Source organism: Marmota monax, unplaced genomic scaffold, assembly GCF_021218885.2.
Source record: "Marmota monax isolate L192 unplaced genomic scaffold, Marmota_monax_Labrador192_F-V1.1 WCK01_AAM20220418_F8-fsc00034, whole genome shotgun sequence".
In the NCBI taxonomy this organism is placed as follows: Eukaryota; Metazoa; Chordata; class Mammalia; order Rodentia; family Sciuridae; genus Marmota; species Marmota monax.
The window spans coordinates 3,453,204-3,470,007 of record NW_026693934.1 but is presented as its reverse complement, the minus strand read 5'-3'; the positions used below and the strand labels follow the sequence as shown (position 1 = coordinate 3,470,007).

General features: G+C 33.9%; 1 protein-coding gene across 1 annotated transcript in view; it reads right to left on the bottom strand.

The window, feature by feature from the left end:
* Positions 1-16,804, bottom strand: part of Lrp1b (LDL receptor related protein 1B) — a 1,856,415-nt gene that overhangs the window by 31,720 nt on the left and 1,807,891 nt on the right. Inside the window, exon 86 of the mRNA XM_058585368.1 lies at positions 16,093-16,197. Within this exon, the coding sequence (XP_058441351.1) occupies positions 16,093-16,197 (105 nt within the window). The remainder of the gene's footprint in view (positions 1-16,092; positions 16,198-16,804) is intronic.

Genomic DNA, 16,804 nt, shown 5'->3' with positions numbered 1-16,804 from the left:
AAAAATAATAGATTTAACAAATTGGTCCATCTTACAGAATTGTAAATTAGTCACAAAACACAGATTTAACATTTATAGTAGCATGCTAGAGACAGACAAACATTAAAGTTTATGACAAAAGATTCTCATTAACACACATATCTTTTTTATTCCAAGTGTTGGACTGCTTTTCTTAGACTCAAGGAGAGAGGGTTTATGTGGGTCTAAAAATTGATTCATAAAATAGATATGAATTTCTTGAATAAATCTAAAGTGCTATAAAATATTTCAGTAGTATTTTACAAGAGAAAAAAACTGCAATTTTGGGTCACTTATGAATATCACTACATATTTGATCAATATTCACAAATACCCAGAATTTTATCTTTTGTGTTTCTCCATATATAAATTTATAAATGTATAAAGATACATTTTCCTGTAATTATGCTTGACTATGACTTACTTAAAGGTAGATATATCTATTATTTACCTGTGGAATCCCTCATTTTTAACAGTATCCAATACATAGTACAAACATACACACATACACACGTATGCTGTATTATATATATATATATATATATATATATATATATATATATATATATATACGCACCATGTTGACAAAATGAATGAATGACTACATGAAGGTGTGGAAGAGGCATATTTGAACACTTATGAATACACATACATACATACTCAAGTGTCATATACATGTGCTGTGCCTTAGTCTGTTAATCGTATATAGAAATATTCACAGGAACATGCTTGCAGCTAGTTACCAATAAAGGATATCTTTATGAAAGGGAGATTACTACATTATGGGAAACATTTTACATATAAGACACTAAATTCTTTTAAATGTTATTCCTTCCTTTTTTCTTTCATTAATTTATTCATTAAATCTTCATTCTAGTAATTTTGGCATAAATAAATTTTATTCATTCAGTGACAGAAATTGTGTCCCATTCAGTTCTTGTCAGAAGGAGGCAGTAATTTAAGAAACTTATTTTTAAATGACAAAAAAAATCAGTTCTAAAATTATTTGTATATAAATATTTTGATATGGAAATCAGGTCCCAAATTTAATTTAAGTTCATCAATTAATTTAAATAATTGTTTGAAATGAAGTCCTGATATGTGTGGCCTGTATGGAATGTGTGAGTTTTGGAATTAGGCCCTTGTTGAAATGCAGGCTCTTATTTTCAAAAATGATCTTCAAGCAACCCCTACCATTTCAGGTTTCTCAGTTTCAATATTTTACAGGAAAACATAATTTCCTGGTTAATCATGAATTGCCCACACCATTTAACCATATTTTCCTCTTTACATGCACATACTTTATTTTCTATTTTCCATTTTTACTTTCCTATTTTATGTGGTTTTCTTTTACTACTTCATGTATTTCTTTTCCTACTTCTTTCTTTCTTTGATATTTTTTCCTTTTGTAATGCAAGTTGAAAATTATAAATGCAAATTTTTAAATACATTGGTTTTTATGATAAATATAAAATTTTTATGTCATCTGAGTCTTATATAAGTAAATAAATGAATATTATTTAATATTAGGAATGTTAAATGTAAAGATTATAGTTGAAATACTAGCATCAGAATAATTACAATTTCTGGTTTGCATTCCCAATGGAAGAAACATTAGGCTAAGTTTCTCTATACTTTCAACATGATGATTTTTCTGCTACTGTACTAGTGCAAAAAAGGAGAAATAAAAAATTTCCCTAATTGATGACAAATATACAAGGAGTTCTTTTTGTTTTTGTTGTTCTGTGTTTTTTTTTGTTTGTTTGTTTGTTTGTTTTTTTGGTACTGGTGAGTGAATCCAGGGTCACTTAATCACAAGCCACATCCCTAGCACTTGTTTTATATTTATTTAGAGACAGGGTCTCACTGAGTTATATAGGACCTTGCTAAGTTACTGAGGCTGGCTCTGAACTCTCCACCCTCCTGCCTCAGCCAGAGCCATTGGGATTACAGATGTGTATAAGGAATTCTTAAATTAATATGGCTGGTTAAACATATAAATTTAATTTTTTATGAGAACTATACAAAGTAAAGTTGGATCAAGTGTGAGGTTAAAGTTTGATTGACCCAATTTTATTGACCTGTTCAAACATAAAATATGAGCAAGAAATAAACACTGTTATAAACATCTGAAATTTCTTATTGTGTGAGAAAACAGTGAAATCTACAGAAAACACTCTAAAAGAAAAGAGAGTGGTTACAGAAGTAACAGTTACACAAGGAAAATAATATATTATTGTATTATGCTTGGTTTCTTTGGTTATTGTATTGATTGTTTATAGTTGTACTGTGTCTTGACTAGTATAGTTTTACTCTGTTTAAGTTTCTTTATCTATTGATCTGCTGACTATATGAAAGGCCAAGAGTATGTCTCAAATCATTGGAAATTAAAATAACTACATCAAAATTGCATCTAACTGCTACCAGTATATAGTTTTTAAAATTTACTTTTGACAGAGACATAAAATCATAAGTCGTACATTTTAATGACATAATGTGTTATTTTAATACATGCATATTTTATGTAGTTATTGCATCAGGTTCAACAGAAATCTCAAACTGATCATTTCTTGATGGGGAAAACTTTCAAAGTCCTTTCTTCTAGGTTTTTGCAATATACAGCACATTATTGTTATCTATAGTATGTGTAATAATTAGTTGTGATAGTTGTCCTCTCAAAGCACAAACTGGAGTTTAAACTTGAACAGATAAATATAGTATCTCTGCTCCTATTTTCCCCATGACATGATAGCAAGGCAAAAACTAGAACAAGCTACAACCTGTTACCTGGGATAGTGAAGGATAGATATCAATATGACATTTTTTTCTTGGCCCTCACTGCTCCAAAAGACATGCACATTTTATATTTTGTGCTTTGAAAATATGCCAAGGGGCAGAAAGCAAATAAGGAACATGCAATGACCTGACTCTTGAAATGTGGACACCACAGGCTGCTAAAGTTGAATTTCTCAATTGTCCCCTGCTGAAAACTTGCTATCTGTTTGAAATCACTCATGACAATCTCCTAAGACTCTTCTCAACTGTGCTGTATGGGGCCACAAGGTCTCTGGTCTGTGTGTAAGAGTGTTATCAGCCTGACAGCAGGACCAGTGAAAGTATATCCTGAAGTCTCCTTTCTGCAAGACCCATATTTTGAGAAATCAAGACCTTAATTAGTCATCCCAATATAGAGAAATCATTTCTACGTTTTAAAATTTGTGACAAGAGCAGAACTCATTATCTTCCTTCTAAAGGCTTACCAATGGTTTCTCTGCTACCTGTTCATTTCCTTCTCTATTTTCACCATAGGGACTTAGATAACATGCTGAGTTTTTAGTAAAATAATTAGATTGAGACATCACAAATCCAAATAAAATGACAAAGTGCCCATTTCAGATCAATCTTTCAGTGACTGTTTCTTCCATACTTGCCTATCCACTGTCCTTCTGCATTTAAAAAAATCTACTTTGAAACTGTTTATAAAGCTAGTTTCTGTGCATGTTTAGAGTCACTGATGGTGACACCAGGCCCATTCTTTCTCTGTTCTCTCAATATAATCTGATCAGGCTTTATTAATTGCAGTTTCCCTTCTAGTCAGTATTTCTGTCACTGTCTTTGCACTACTAATGTCCCCCCCCCCCTTTGGTACAGGAGATGGAACCACAGGTGCTCTACCACTGCACTAAATCCCAGCTCTTTTTAATTTTTATTGTGAGAGAGAGTCATGCTAATTTGTCCAGGCTGGCCTCAAATGGGTATGCACTACTGGGCCCAGCTCTGCTTCTTTTAAATGGAAAACAATAGCTTGTTTTCACTAATAATAACTTTTTTAAAAGTCTCAATTTATTTTGCATCTTCAGATTTCTAAAATTTCAAATTATACCACGTTCTGATCATTTCATGACTGGTCTATTGCAATGACCTCAAGATTTTATTTATTAAAAATCAATTTACTATGTTGAAGAAAATATTCTGCATGATTTATATATGTAACAGGGAAACAAAAGTATTAACAATTCCATATTAAGATTAGAAAAAGAGGTACAGAGGACAAAATGCGAACAAAAACTATCATCCTGAGGCAGTAAGTCTTGTATACTCTTTTTGTTTTGTGCCGGAGCCATTCCTTTTTGAAAATTCTTTGTCATCTTTTATATTACAAATGGGAATTCATTATAAAGTATATAAAATAAAATCTGTTATAAAATAACAGATCATTGTGTCAGAAAGACCTTTCTAAAACATGATGTTGTGGTATGTCATATTTCAGGTGTCACCAGTTTTCCTCTACTGCTTATAGAATGAATTTCAAGCTCCTAGCTAAGTATGTCATGTTCCTGGGAATTATTTCATGGTTAAACCATTGCCCAATACTCCTCCACAAGTACCAGTTGTAATACACAGATCCCCAAAGCACCTGCCATATTTCCTCTTAACTCATCTTTTTCCTCAAAATAGACAGAAGCCCTCAAGGGTAGGAGCTATCCTCGAAAACCTTCCTCTTACTCCCCAGGAACAGGGAGAATTCCAAAGTAAAAACAATGGATGAGAAACAAAAGGCAAGAAGAAGATAGGACAGAATTAATCAAATTTAGTTTTCTTAATAACATCATGTACTATCTATCAAAGTCTTCATTTAGAGAATTTGATGTACATTCTAGGACATTCAGGAAATACCCTGCTATAGTTTCAGAAGATATCATGAAGATGATAAAGTAGATCAAAAGTCATGGTAAAATAAATCATTTGTCTACTTCTGTCTGGCTCTTCATCCTGCGAAAATTTATTATCCAAGTAAGAGGTGCTGTTAACAAAGATGGAACGATTATTATAACATAGGCCACCCTATAACATAGTACAATAGAAACACCCAGACCTTAATTGTAGAGCAACATTAATTAAGCACATAATACATGCAGAAAGCATTCTTGTGGTTGGAATGAAATAGATAAGTCAGATTCTACCTTCTACTTGAAGGAATTTAAAATCTACTGTATAGACATAGACATGTGGATTTTAAAAGGCCATGGAGCAGAATAGGCAGCATTCTCAGGCCAATTTCATAGAAATATGTTTCACCTACAAAGGCCACATGCTGAGGAGAGGTCAACTCCTACCATAAAATACAGAATGCCATAGAGCAGTATGAGAGATGTAAAAACACACAAACATATACACAGAAGATAATATGAAAAGGACAATTTTGTGGAAATGCACATTTAAAATGATAAACAAAAAACAAATGCCCATATAAATAAATCTAACCATTGCAAGAAAATATAAGAAAAAAAGGAAGATGTAGGGGAAATGTTCACAAGTTATTTTCGGCTTTTGTTTGAAATGAGCAAGTAAAACATAAAAACTAACAGTGCTGTCTTGTTTTGACCACATGGAGAATTGTTGTTGCTATGGACAAGAAGCAATGACATATATTATAAGAAGTATTCTGGAGTCTAGCCATAATGTCATTTAAAAAACAGTAAGTGCCTAAATTGATATGATTTCTAAAGCAATGTAACATTTGAGTTTAAGACATTTGGGTTTAGCTTTTTTAAACCATTCAAATTATTTTAAAAACTAATTTTTTCCTGTTTTTGAAATAATACAAATTAGACAGAAAATTATATTTATAAAATCAGCATTACCCAAATCCCACTAACATGTACCATTGTTGCCATTTTGATGTACTTTAAGATTTTACTCTGTGTATGTATGTATTATACAAAGACATATAAACAGCTATATTTATGTTTTATATAGTAACATGTGTATTTGTGTGCTTTTCATAAAACTGTATTATGCTTATGCATTTATATATTTTTACCCCAAAATTAGATGTGATACTTATTCCTAATCATGTATATAGGTATTTGTTGATGAATGAATATAATAAAAGGAATATTGGCAGTGTTTTTTTCATATTCAAAGGCAATAATATAACTAAGTGAGGTGGTGCATGCCTCTAATCCCAGAGACTAAAGAGGCTAATATAATAGGGGCTAATATTGAGGCAGGAGCATTGCTAGTTGGAGGCCAACTTTAGCAACTTAGTGAGATCCTGTCTCAAAAAAAATTTAATTTAATTTAAATAAAATAAAGGGTTGTAAATGTAGTGTAGTGATAAGGCACCCCTGGGTTAAATCCCAGTAACAAAAAATAAAAGGTATTATCTAATAAATCAAGGGACAGGCCTTTTCTCTCTCCTGATATTAGGCATAGGTAGGATATTTGTTTACCTAGAAACAGTCTAGCATATTGTTTTGAAGTATGAGGTAAATAAGTCATAAAGCCATTCAGAAATATTTAATGGAAATATTTGTTTATGGCCAAGAATTTTATGATAACTCCCTCAGTTGTGCCATAGTGTGTTAACAGTTGGTTTTCTGTTATAATTTATTTTTGCTGCTAGTTGGAATTTCTGTCTTTTCAGTGTCTTCTATGTGTTTCAGAGAAATTCTGGAAGAATTTATGCTGGCTGTTAGTCTGACCCAATTTTAAGACAGTTTCTAGACAAAATCCCAATAGGACTCACATTAAATTCAATGTCACTCATAATTTTGCAGTGTATTAGTGAACAATTAGTCCAAAACCACTACTTTTCACACAAGGAAAATGTGACAATGAATAATATAAGTTGTCCAATGAAATAGCTAGTTTGAGTCATAAAGTCTAGGACTTTGGACCCCATATTTCCAATTGTAAGTGTGAGGTGTAGCAAATAAGACTATACCAAAGATGCTACGTATACAAGTTTTCATCCTCAGAAAAAAATAGTAAAAAAATAAACAAACATTCTAATTATTGAAAAATATAATTTTGCCCAGTGGTCCTAATAAATAGAGTATTGGATAACTATTCAGAATAAAACTATCCTATTTAGGGGCTGGGGATGCAGCTCAAGTGTTAATGCGCTCGCCTGGCATGCGCGGGGCACTGGATTTGATCCTCACAACCACATAAAAATAAAATAAAGATGTTGTGTCCACCGAAAACTACAAAATAAATATTTAAAAAAATTCTCTTTCTCTCTCTCTCTATTTAAAAAAAAGCTATCTTATTTGACAATTACATACATCTAACATAAAGAATATTGTTCATAATGCAAGGTAAATAAATAAAAGATTATGTATAATATAACCTCCTTTAATTATATAAAACTCTACCAAAGAATATTTGTAAAAAGAAACTGAATAGGGGCTGGGGATGTGGCTCAAGCGGTAGCGCGCTCGCCTGGCATGCGTGTGGCCCGGGTTCGATCCTCAACACCACATACAAACAAAGATGTTGTGTCCGCTGAAAACTAAAAAATAAATATTAAAAAAAAAAAAAAGAAACTGAATAAGAAATACTATAATAGGGGCTAATATTGACAAACTTATTATTTTAAAATAACAGAATTATAGATATGTTACCTCTAAAATATCTATGGTCTAATAAAGTTAAAAAATGTACTTAACATTCACTTTGAGAAGTTCTTTTATTTTAGTCTGAAAATGAATAATTTAGAGTATTCTCTGTCTGTCCAAATGGAGAAAGTGTTGACTTAGTTGTCTTTAGGTCACAGAGAACTTTAAGTGATTTTGCAAAAGAATTAATATTACAAAAAAATGAAGCATGTACAAAAACAAATATGGATTTTTAAATCTTTGCTACTCTTTACTACAATGTTATTAAATCTCACTCAACAGCTGCTTTCAAAAAATAGAAGTTTAAAGTTTGATATATCCAAGGATACTTGAACAAATTACCTAACATAAAATACATGTCACATAGTGACATCACCAAGGTTTCAAAATAAAAGCTTGTCATAAGCCTGTAATTATTATACTGGTCAAATTCAAGCACAAATAAAGGACTTATTAGTGGCACTAAATGACCATTATCAGTCTAATTTGCCTCCACACAGAATTTCTTTCGTCTAGAAGTTTTTACATGTACATCGTCTTGAAGAAGAGGAAACTAAGACTTAGAAAGTCTAATAGACCACAGCAAAATTAACTAGAGAAATGAATACATAAACCCAATTAATTCTAGCTCCAAAAGCTACATTCTTTCCATTCACTGTATCTTGCAGAATCAACAAGCTTCATCACTGTCTCACCTTTAAGAGTGAAGACACTAACCAATAAATGGATCCCACTAGGGCTGTCAATATAGATTAGAGTTAGGAGCAGAATAAGAACTTAAATCTGCATTAAGAAAGCCAGAGAAAAGGAGGTAGATTTCTGTGAGCAAGAGGCCCTGATTTTCTCATTGTCCTGTGTGACCTCTTCATGAGCACCCAAGGTCTGGTGATTAGTGCCCAGTGGGAGTTATTAGCACATTTGAATATCTCTCTAGATTTCAGCAGGATGAATACTATAATTCTGAGGGTATATAACCAAGAGGGCATGATGGGCATGTGGGAAATCCAACAAAAATATTAATTATGTTCTTAATAGAGTGACTACGAAGGGATTCTTGAGCCAAAATGCATATGGTGACTATATTTCCTTACTAGGTCAGCCATAACAAAGTGCCACAGAGAGACTTTTTTTAAAAACAGAAATTTATTTTTTCCATGTTTTGGTAGCTATAAATCTGAGATATGTTTGGTATCTTCTGCTGTTGCTCTCTTGGCTTGTAAATGGCAGTCTTCCTGTGCCCTCCCATGATCCTTCCTCTGTGTGTCTGTGCCCTAATCTCTTCTTTGAAGGACACTTGTCCAATTGGGTATGTCCAATCTTAAGCAATCATTTTACTTCAACTCCTCTTTAAAGTTCCATCTCTAAATGTGGTTACATTCTGAGGCATTTAGAGTTTCAACGTACGAACCTATCTGGTACATTGTTGAGTCCATAATATTTACTCTCTGGACAGTAAAAAATCCATGTCCTTCTTACATGCAAAATATATTTACCCAATCATAACCTACCCTGAATTTCATAACCCATTCTAAAAGGGAGGGATTGGAAAGAAAGAAGAATGTTAGGTCTCAAGTAATTGTACAACTTGGCAGGGCAAATTCACTGTGTTGTAAGGTTTGAGGATAATCATCTTCAGCTCCATGCTCTGTTCTATGGGCCCAGAAGAATGGCTTCGCTATTGTCTGGGTCTCTTGAATGATGGCCATCATCCCCTCAACTGGAGGTAGCAGCTTCATTTTGGAGGCCTGGATAGCAGCCCTTGGCTAAAGCTCTACCCTCTTGGCCCTGGAGGCTTTAGCCACACCCACCAAAATTGAAGAGTTGGCTGGCTTTATTGCCATTTTGGTGGCAACAGCCTTGTAGACCTCTGAACCACTTTTACAATTATATTTTTCTTTTATGAATGATAATATACATTTGCAGCTGAATAGACTTTTGGGTCCATTCTATGTTCTCCCAGAAGTAAAGCAACCTTCCTATCTCTGTTCCATTCAGTCTAAGCTGGCAGCGTTTATGCTGTGAGATGACTATTTGGATCCAGGAGTCATACCCATATTCTCTTCACAGTAAATTATTGTTTAGCTTCATGTTTGTTATCCTCTCCAAAATATGTTTTTTTTTCTCCCTACCCACTGTCTCTCCTCTTTTTTCAAAATGGATGTCTTGAGAATTTTCCCAATTTTCAAATTCTGTTTTATTTTTGCCTAACAGTTCTCTCAACTTCTCTCCCTTCTCTCGCAATTTACTGTAAGCAGAAAAAATCAGGGCATCCCTTCATCCGTTTGCTGAGAAATATCAGCTAAATATCAAGCTAATTATTTTCAAGTTCTAATTTCCACAAAGCATTAGATCACAGTTCAGGCTAGTATTTTGTCCCTTACAACAAGGATTGCCTTTTCTTCAGTTTCCAGTGACACATAATTCAGTTCCGTCTGACACCTCACCAGAAGCACCTTGAAATTCTATATTTCTACAAATAGCTTCTTCAAGGCCATATGGGCTTTTCCTTCCAGTTGTCTTACATTAATAGAGAAGAATCCTAAAGCACTATAGCACTGAACTACATCCTCAGTCCTTTGTACTTTGAGACCTGTCTTGATAAGTTGCTCAGGTTAGCCTTGAACTAGAAATCCTCATGCCTCAGCTTCTGGAGGACCTGGGACTACAAGCATGCACCACTGCACCTAGAAGAATCCAGGCTTCAGACCTTTTCAAACCTGTGTTTCAAAACTCTACCCCATTTACCTACTATTCAATTCCAAAGCCATTTCCACATTTTTAGGTGTATGTCACAGAAGAATTCTACTTCTTGCTACTTAAACCAGAATTTGTTTGATACAGTAGCTATAACAAAACACTGCAGAGTGGGTTGATTAAAGAACAAATATTTTCCCACAGGTTGGAACTCTGAGACCAAGTTGCTAATATATTTGATTTCTTCTGAGGCCTCTCCTTGGCTAATAGACAGCTACTGTCATGATGATGTTCACTGTGTTCATCTCTCTATGCTTGCAGCATATCTGATATCTGTCAGTCTTTGTTTTAATCTCCTCTCCTTACAAGGACAATGGTCAGACTGCATTAGGTCCCAAACTAATGACCCCATTAACTCTATCACCTCTTTCAAGGCCCTGTCCCCATCCTCCTAAACAAATACAGTTCTATTGTGAGGTACTCCTGGAAGACAGTACATCACTACCCAAACTGGAGGTGGCAGATCCAGTTGGAAGTGGCAGCTGCACTTCATGGCTTTTGGCACTCCTGTCTTTAGACCTTAGGCTGAAGATCAACTGTTTTAGCACTGAAGGTTGCATCTGGACCCACTGAAACTGAGGAGTTGGCTGGTCACAGTGTTATTGGAAACTGAAGGAAAGAGGAGTCCTGTTATAAAGTAGCAAAGAAATAGGATGCTAGGGCTTTCACTAATTAGTTTGGGGAGTAGGAAACACAATTCAGTCCATAAAGGTATAAAACCCAAAATTTACATATATTTTTCCATTACAGAAATTTGATTCTTTTCTTTTAAAGAACTTTAGTTAAGTATAATTCCAACAATATTTACTGCTCACTTGTCACGTGGCATACAAAAGTGATACCTGAGTTGAGACCGATGGTACAAGAAAAGCTAACTAGAGGCACTGGGTTTCAACAAGCTGTCCAAGAAAAGACTCCATGGAGCTGGGTGGGGCTCTGTGCCCACGGTCAGGCTGTTTGTGTGCTGGAGGGAAGCAGAGGCAATGTAGGTAGAGGATTTACAAACACTTCTTTATTATGGTGGCTGACAGGTACTGGGGCTACTGCTGGGAAGTAATGCTACAAGAGTAGGTCTATGGTATATAAAAAAATTAAATTAAATCCAATGTAATAAAAATTTTAACCCTAGGGAGGACCCTTAGCATCAGGAAAGCACAGTCAAGTTGCCATATTTAGTTCAATAATTCTTCACACTATTAATAATTTCTGTAACTTACAGTAAAAATTATTTACTAATATGTCACCAAAATAACAGTATTTTAAAAATGTAGTTTTAACATTATTCAATATAGGTACCTTGATGCCAAAATCCTCTCAAAATAAATATTTTGAAAAACCTAGATTTTATCCTTTTTGCTAAGCTTCTCTTTGAAGTTTGCTTTCTCTTCCACACATAGACACAAGTGAAAATGGCCATCAAGAGACAGAAGTGAAGGCTTTCAGAGAAAAGATCTATTCCTTAAATTGAAGGATACAGCTATAAAATTTCTATGTGGGAAAAAAAGAAACCTGTCACCTTCATAGATCTGAATACTTTATAGACTTTCCAAATGTGTATAACTACCGTACAATTCCAAATAGTTTTTCACTGTATGAAAAAAAGAAAATATACTACCAATGAAACTATAGAAAGCACTGTATTATATTTCTTAAAGCATTTTTTTTTGTTTCCTATAAAGGCTTTTAGATGAAATGGTACATAGTAACTTTCCATTAAGGATACATGCTCACTATCACTGAGACCTGAGGCTGAAACCTATGTTTCCAGAAATCTCCCTGAATGAAGAGTCAACTACTAGGAAGATATTCTGAGGCATGCATCCTCCCTTATCTGGATTACTTTGTATTGCACTGATCATAGACACTTTATGTTAAGTTTATTTATATTATGTGTTAGTATCATATGAATTATAACTATCCAGAAGAATATTACAAATTTTTCCGGATTCTAGAAATATCACATTTAAGAGACATGAGCATGAAATCTGTCTGAAACATCTCTCTAGCCAGCGTAGCCCTGGACTGTTGGCCTTTATTAAATAGTGAAAGTACAGTTCTCTTGAATATGATCCTTGTTATAAAGATATTTTTTGCTTCGACCTTACCTATTGTTTTTCCTTTATTTATTCCATAATGAAACTCTGAGGAGGGCATGTACAGTTTTCTCTTCTTCCTCAACTTTGACTTAACCAACTAATGTGAAGTTTCTACCTGTATGAGGCCTTTGACACATCTCCCACAAAGGCCATCTAATTGTAAAGTGCAGTAACCCACAAAAAAAGGTTGTCCTCTTTGAACTGTGGTGGGAGCTGATCTTTCATATTGTCTTCCTCTTCAACTTGAAGGAATCTGCTTCTTACTAAATGTCTGATTTCTATTTTCTTCATATTTACTTTTTCAGACTCCTCTTTAAACACTATCAAAACATTAGCATTTCCTAGGATTTCAACTTTAACCTTTTACCCTTCTTTCTGTAAACCCACTCTCATATCATGGTGTAAAGTGTATCTCACAAACAGGTCCTAACTTATTTTCTTGTCCTTTTCTCCTCCCAGTATGCTACACTGCCTGCTTTCTATCTTTATAACCCTCACTTCTTTCTGTGCTATTCCTTTTTGTTTGGGGGGGGGGTACTGGGAATTGAAATAAGGGGCATTAGATCAAGGAGCCATGTCCCCAGACCTATTTTGTATTTTATTTAGAGACAGAGCCTCACTGAGTTGCTTAGCACCTCGCTTTTGCTGAGGCTGGCTTTGAACTTGCAATCCTCCTCTCTCAGCCTACCAAGATGCTGGGATGTGCTATTCCTTCTTTCAAAAAGATATTCAGTCATTTCTCCCTTGTAAGTCTACTATGTTTTTTTTTTTCCAAAAAACTATTAAAATGTCACTTCACCTAAAAAGTCTTTTACTCTTCCACATGTAATCATTAATTAATCTCTATATTTCATTGTTTTTCAATGGCACTATGATATTTCTATTATAATTGCTGAGTGGCATTTTATTTTTTTTAAATCATTTATCTACCTTAAATGAATTTTAAGTTGTTTGAAAGTATTGCATATTGGAATTAGTTTAGTATAAAATGAGAAGTACAGCATACAGCTATAAACAGGACAAGGACTTTTGAACCTTCCTAGTATTTAATCTTATGTTGTTATCTTTAAAATGGGAATAAATATTAGAAAATAATGATTATTGTTATATAATTTTCAACATTATACATGAAATATGTGAAATATATAACATAGTGCTTAACATAAGGTATTTACTTATTCCAGTTCAGTAGTTATTTTCCTTCTAAATTAACCCAATATCTTATTTATCATATGTCAATGTTTGTTTAATGAATGAATGAATGAATGATAATAGAATATTATTCCTCTATGCTTCTTTTATGACTTGTTAGAGGAATACAATATAAGCATTATTCTTACTTACACACTAAATTATAGGGCAGAGGAAACCAAGACGCATGCAAAATTTTCATAAAGCCACCAAAGGTAGATATTTGTAGAGACATAAGTACATAAAAGTAAAAGGTATTCTCTAAACCCCAGTTATAATATAAGATGATATTTATGTTTAAATCCTGTGACTCTGATAATATTTGTTTAGGATGAAAAGTGTCTGATAATATTGTAGGCTTCTAAACCTTGAAAAATCGGTTGTTGTTCTGGTTCTGGACAGGAAATCATCCTGAGACCTAATTACGGGAAAGGGCAAGGGGACTTGAAATCTGTGTATTTTGCCCAAGAACAGTGCCACCATGGCAGGATAAATAAATACGGGGATTCACTGCAGTTATTACAGGCATTCTGAAAATAAAATAAGTCCTTGATCAGTTTTTGGCCAAGGCCTACCCCAGATTTACTAACTCTGAAATATCCATGAATCAGTGTTTTCTCTATTCTTCCTTGCAGTTGCATTCCTGGTTCAATCCCTCATAATTTTTCATTTGAATTGTTGCCAGACAAACCTTTTGGTGTGGGGGTCCCTGAAGCTATACCCAGGGCTTTCCTCTATCTCAATAGGTACCACCTTCAAATCCATACTCCTGCAGCTCAAGCTTTGGCCTCAAATCTCTGGCAAGTCATTATAAACAAAATAATAAAGTTTAGGTAATTAAATACCTAAATGTTAATACAATTGAGCTGTAAATTCATTACTAGTTACACTGCTGCTACCACCATACAACCTTTATTGCAAGCCAACAATAGCTGCTGATTATGATATTGGGTGTCAAGGAGGATGCCAAATATGATCCATCTCTACAGCTCAAATGCACATAGCAAAAATAACTTCCACTGATCAACCCAGAAGTGATCCTTGAAATTTCTCAGAGGAAACAGGAGCTTATTTTTCATAGATACTCAAAACACCTCAAATGGGATGAAGACAGAATGATTCAAACTATGAATTAATCACATTTTTGGAAATATGTTGATATGCATCTCTTTTCTCTGTTATGAAGTTTTACTGACTAAGACAGTTTTCAGTAAAATTTTAGGAAATCATATTGTACTATTCCATCAGTCCTTGAAATGGAAAAATCATCTACTAATTAAAAATCATCATTCCAAATATAGTATACAGTAATAGAGTCTTAGAACACCTGTTTCTGTAATTCTGTAATTAAAAACTACTATTCTAGCTCATGTATTTTTACTAGACAGTTCCACTAGCATTTCTACTTCTCTCTCTGATATATTTCTAGACACTCTACCAGTCTGTGGTGCACATACTTATCAGTGAGCGAAGCAAAGGGTAAGTGTGTTTGACACAGATGAGCCCCGAGATTAAGTACACACTGTGAAATGCATGTGGATGTTCATGATTTAAACCAATGAACTGTGGCCTGAAATGATGTCACACGAAGCGCAGCAGGAAGTGGAAGGTTAAACCTACTTGCATCTCGGCTCATTAAACGCAGTTAAAGTGCAAATCCCCTCATTCTGACAGTAGTGATCACAAGGGTTCTCTTTCTGGTCACAGCGCTGACTTTTAAACCCCACAGAGCATCTGTAGAATTTCAGTAAAATACAGCTAAATAAGGCGTCTGACTTGTTTTTTTCTTTTTTCTTTTTCTTTTTTTGCCAAATATTCGTCAAATTTATTTTATACAAAAATAATAACATCTGAACAACAATGTTCCCAGGAATGCTTACTTGTATCACATACACACTCATCACATGCTACCCTGACACAGTGAGAAACAGGATGTGGACCTAGATCATATGTGGGCATCACCTTTCTGATCAAAAAGTGTTAATTAAGCACAGCTCTATACAGTGACCACTTAAGCTGGATGATTTTATTTTAATTTGTTAATTCTGGACAATTAGATACTTTGAAGGGGGGAGAATACTAAATTACAGATTTTCTTGTGGACATCAAGAACTCTCAATACTTTCCTATGTATTTAGAAACCCCAGACTCGATATGATATATTGGGAAGGAACCAGGGGCTTCATAGGTTTACATAATGCTATACTTTCTAAGCTTTACACAAACATCAAATAGCATTATACATTTGAAAAGATATCTCAAGTTCTTTTGAAAAGAATGTGCACAAGTACCAAGGGATTCATAAAAGATGATTGTCTCTAGGCTTCACATAGCCAAATAAGGTCAATAAAATTGGAACAGTTTTCCCAGACATTTCTAAGTTCAAAGGTCTGTGAATGTCTGAAATGGTATGATGCTAAGAATTGAATGATCTCTTTCTCATAAAATAATTAGCAAATTGATGAAGGAGATTCTGTAGCACATGAGTCAATGAGGGACAATACTTGAGATGTACATGAAACACTCATTTAAAATGTATCACCCTGATAAAAGAGAAAAATACAATAGGAATTCCATGTACATACAAAATCTATCATAAATTACCCATGACATTATAAAATACTCACAGACACACAGGTACATTTGTCTCGGAGTCCAGCTGGCAAGTGCCACCATTATAACAGTAGCCATCACATAACTGACAGCTAGAGGCAATCTTTCCATTAGTGCAGCTGTAGCAACAAAGAAAAAAACAATCCCATTGTTACTGGCATTATTATTGTTGAAAGCTGACACAAAATCTCTGCAGATGAGAATATTCATCATCTGGGAATAATGGGGTGGCTGGCTAAAAATAAGTTTTCAGGAAGATAGATTTGCTGGAGGCCAAGTTTTCTTTTTAATAGAAATAATGATTAATAATATTTTTCTTTTGGTAATTTCAATATTTTCAATTCATTCAATTACTATAAAATTTAATACAGCTAATTATATCTATGGAAACACACTCTAATCACACATCAGGGAGACACTATCATCAATATCTTTTTTCCTGTTTCACACAGTGAGAATATGGTGACATCTGTGTATTATAATCCACATGATCAAATACTTTGGAGCAAATGCTTCAGCTTCTTTCTTCTAAACTGGAGCATTTGGTCCAATAAGGTTAGGAATTTTAGATACCTCAACTTGTAAGAAAATATAAGGCTATTCTATCCTCACTTTTACCATACCATTTTCCTTGGAATATACATTGTAATTAATGTCACTGTCTAAATTCTTTTCATTCTAACAGATAAATGGAGCAGTGTACTGAAAATATAAACAGTAATGTTA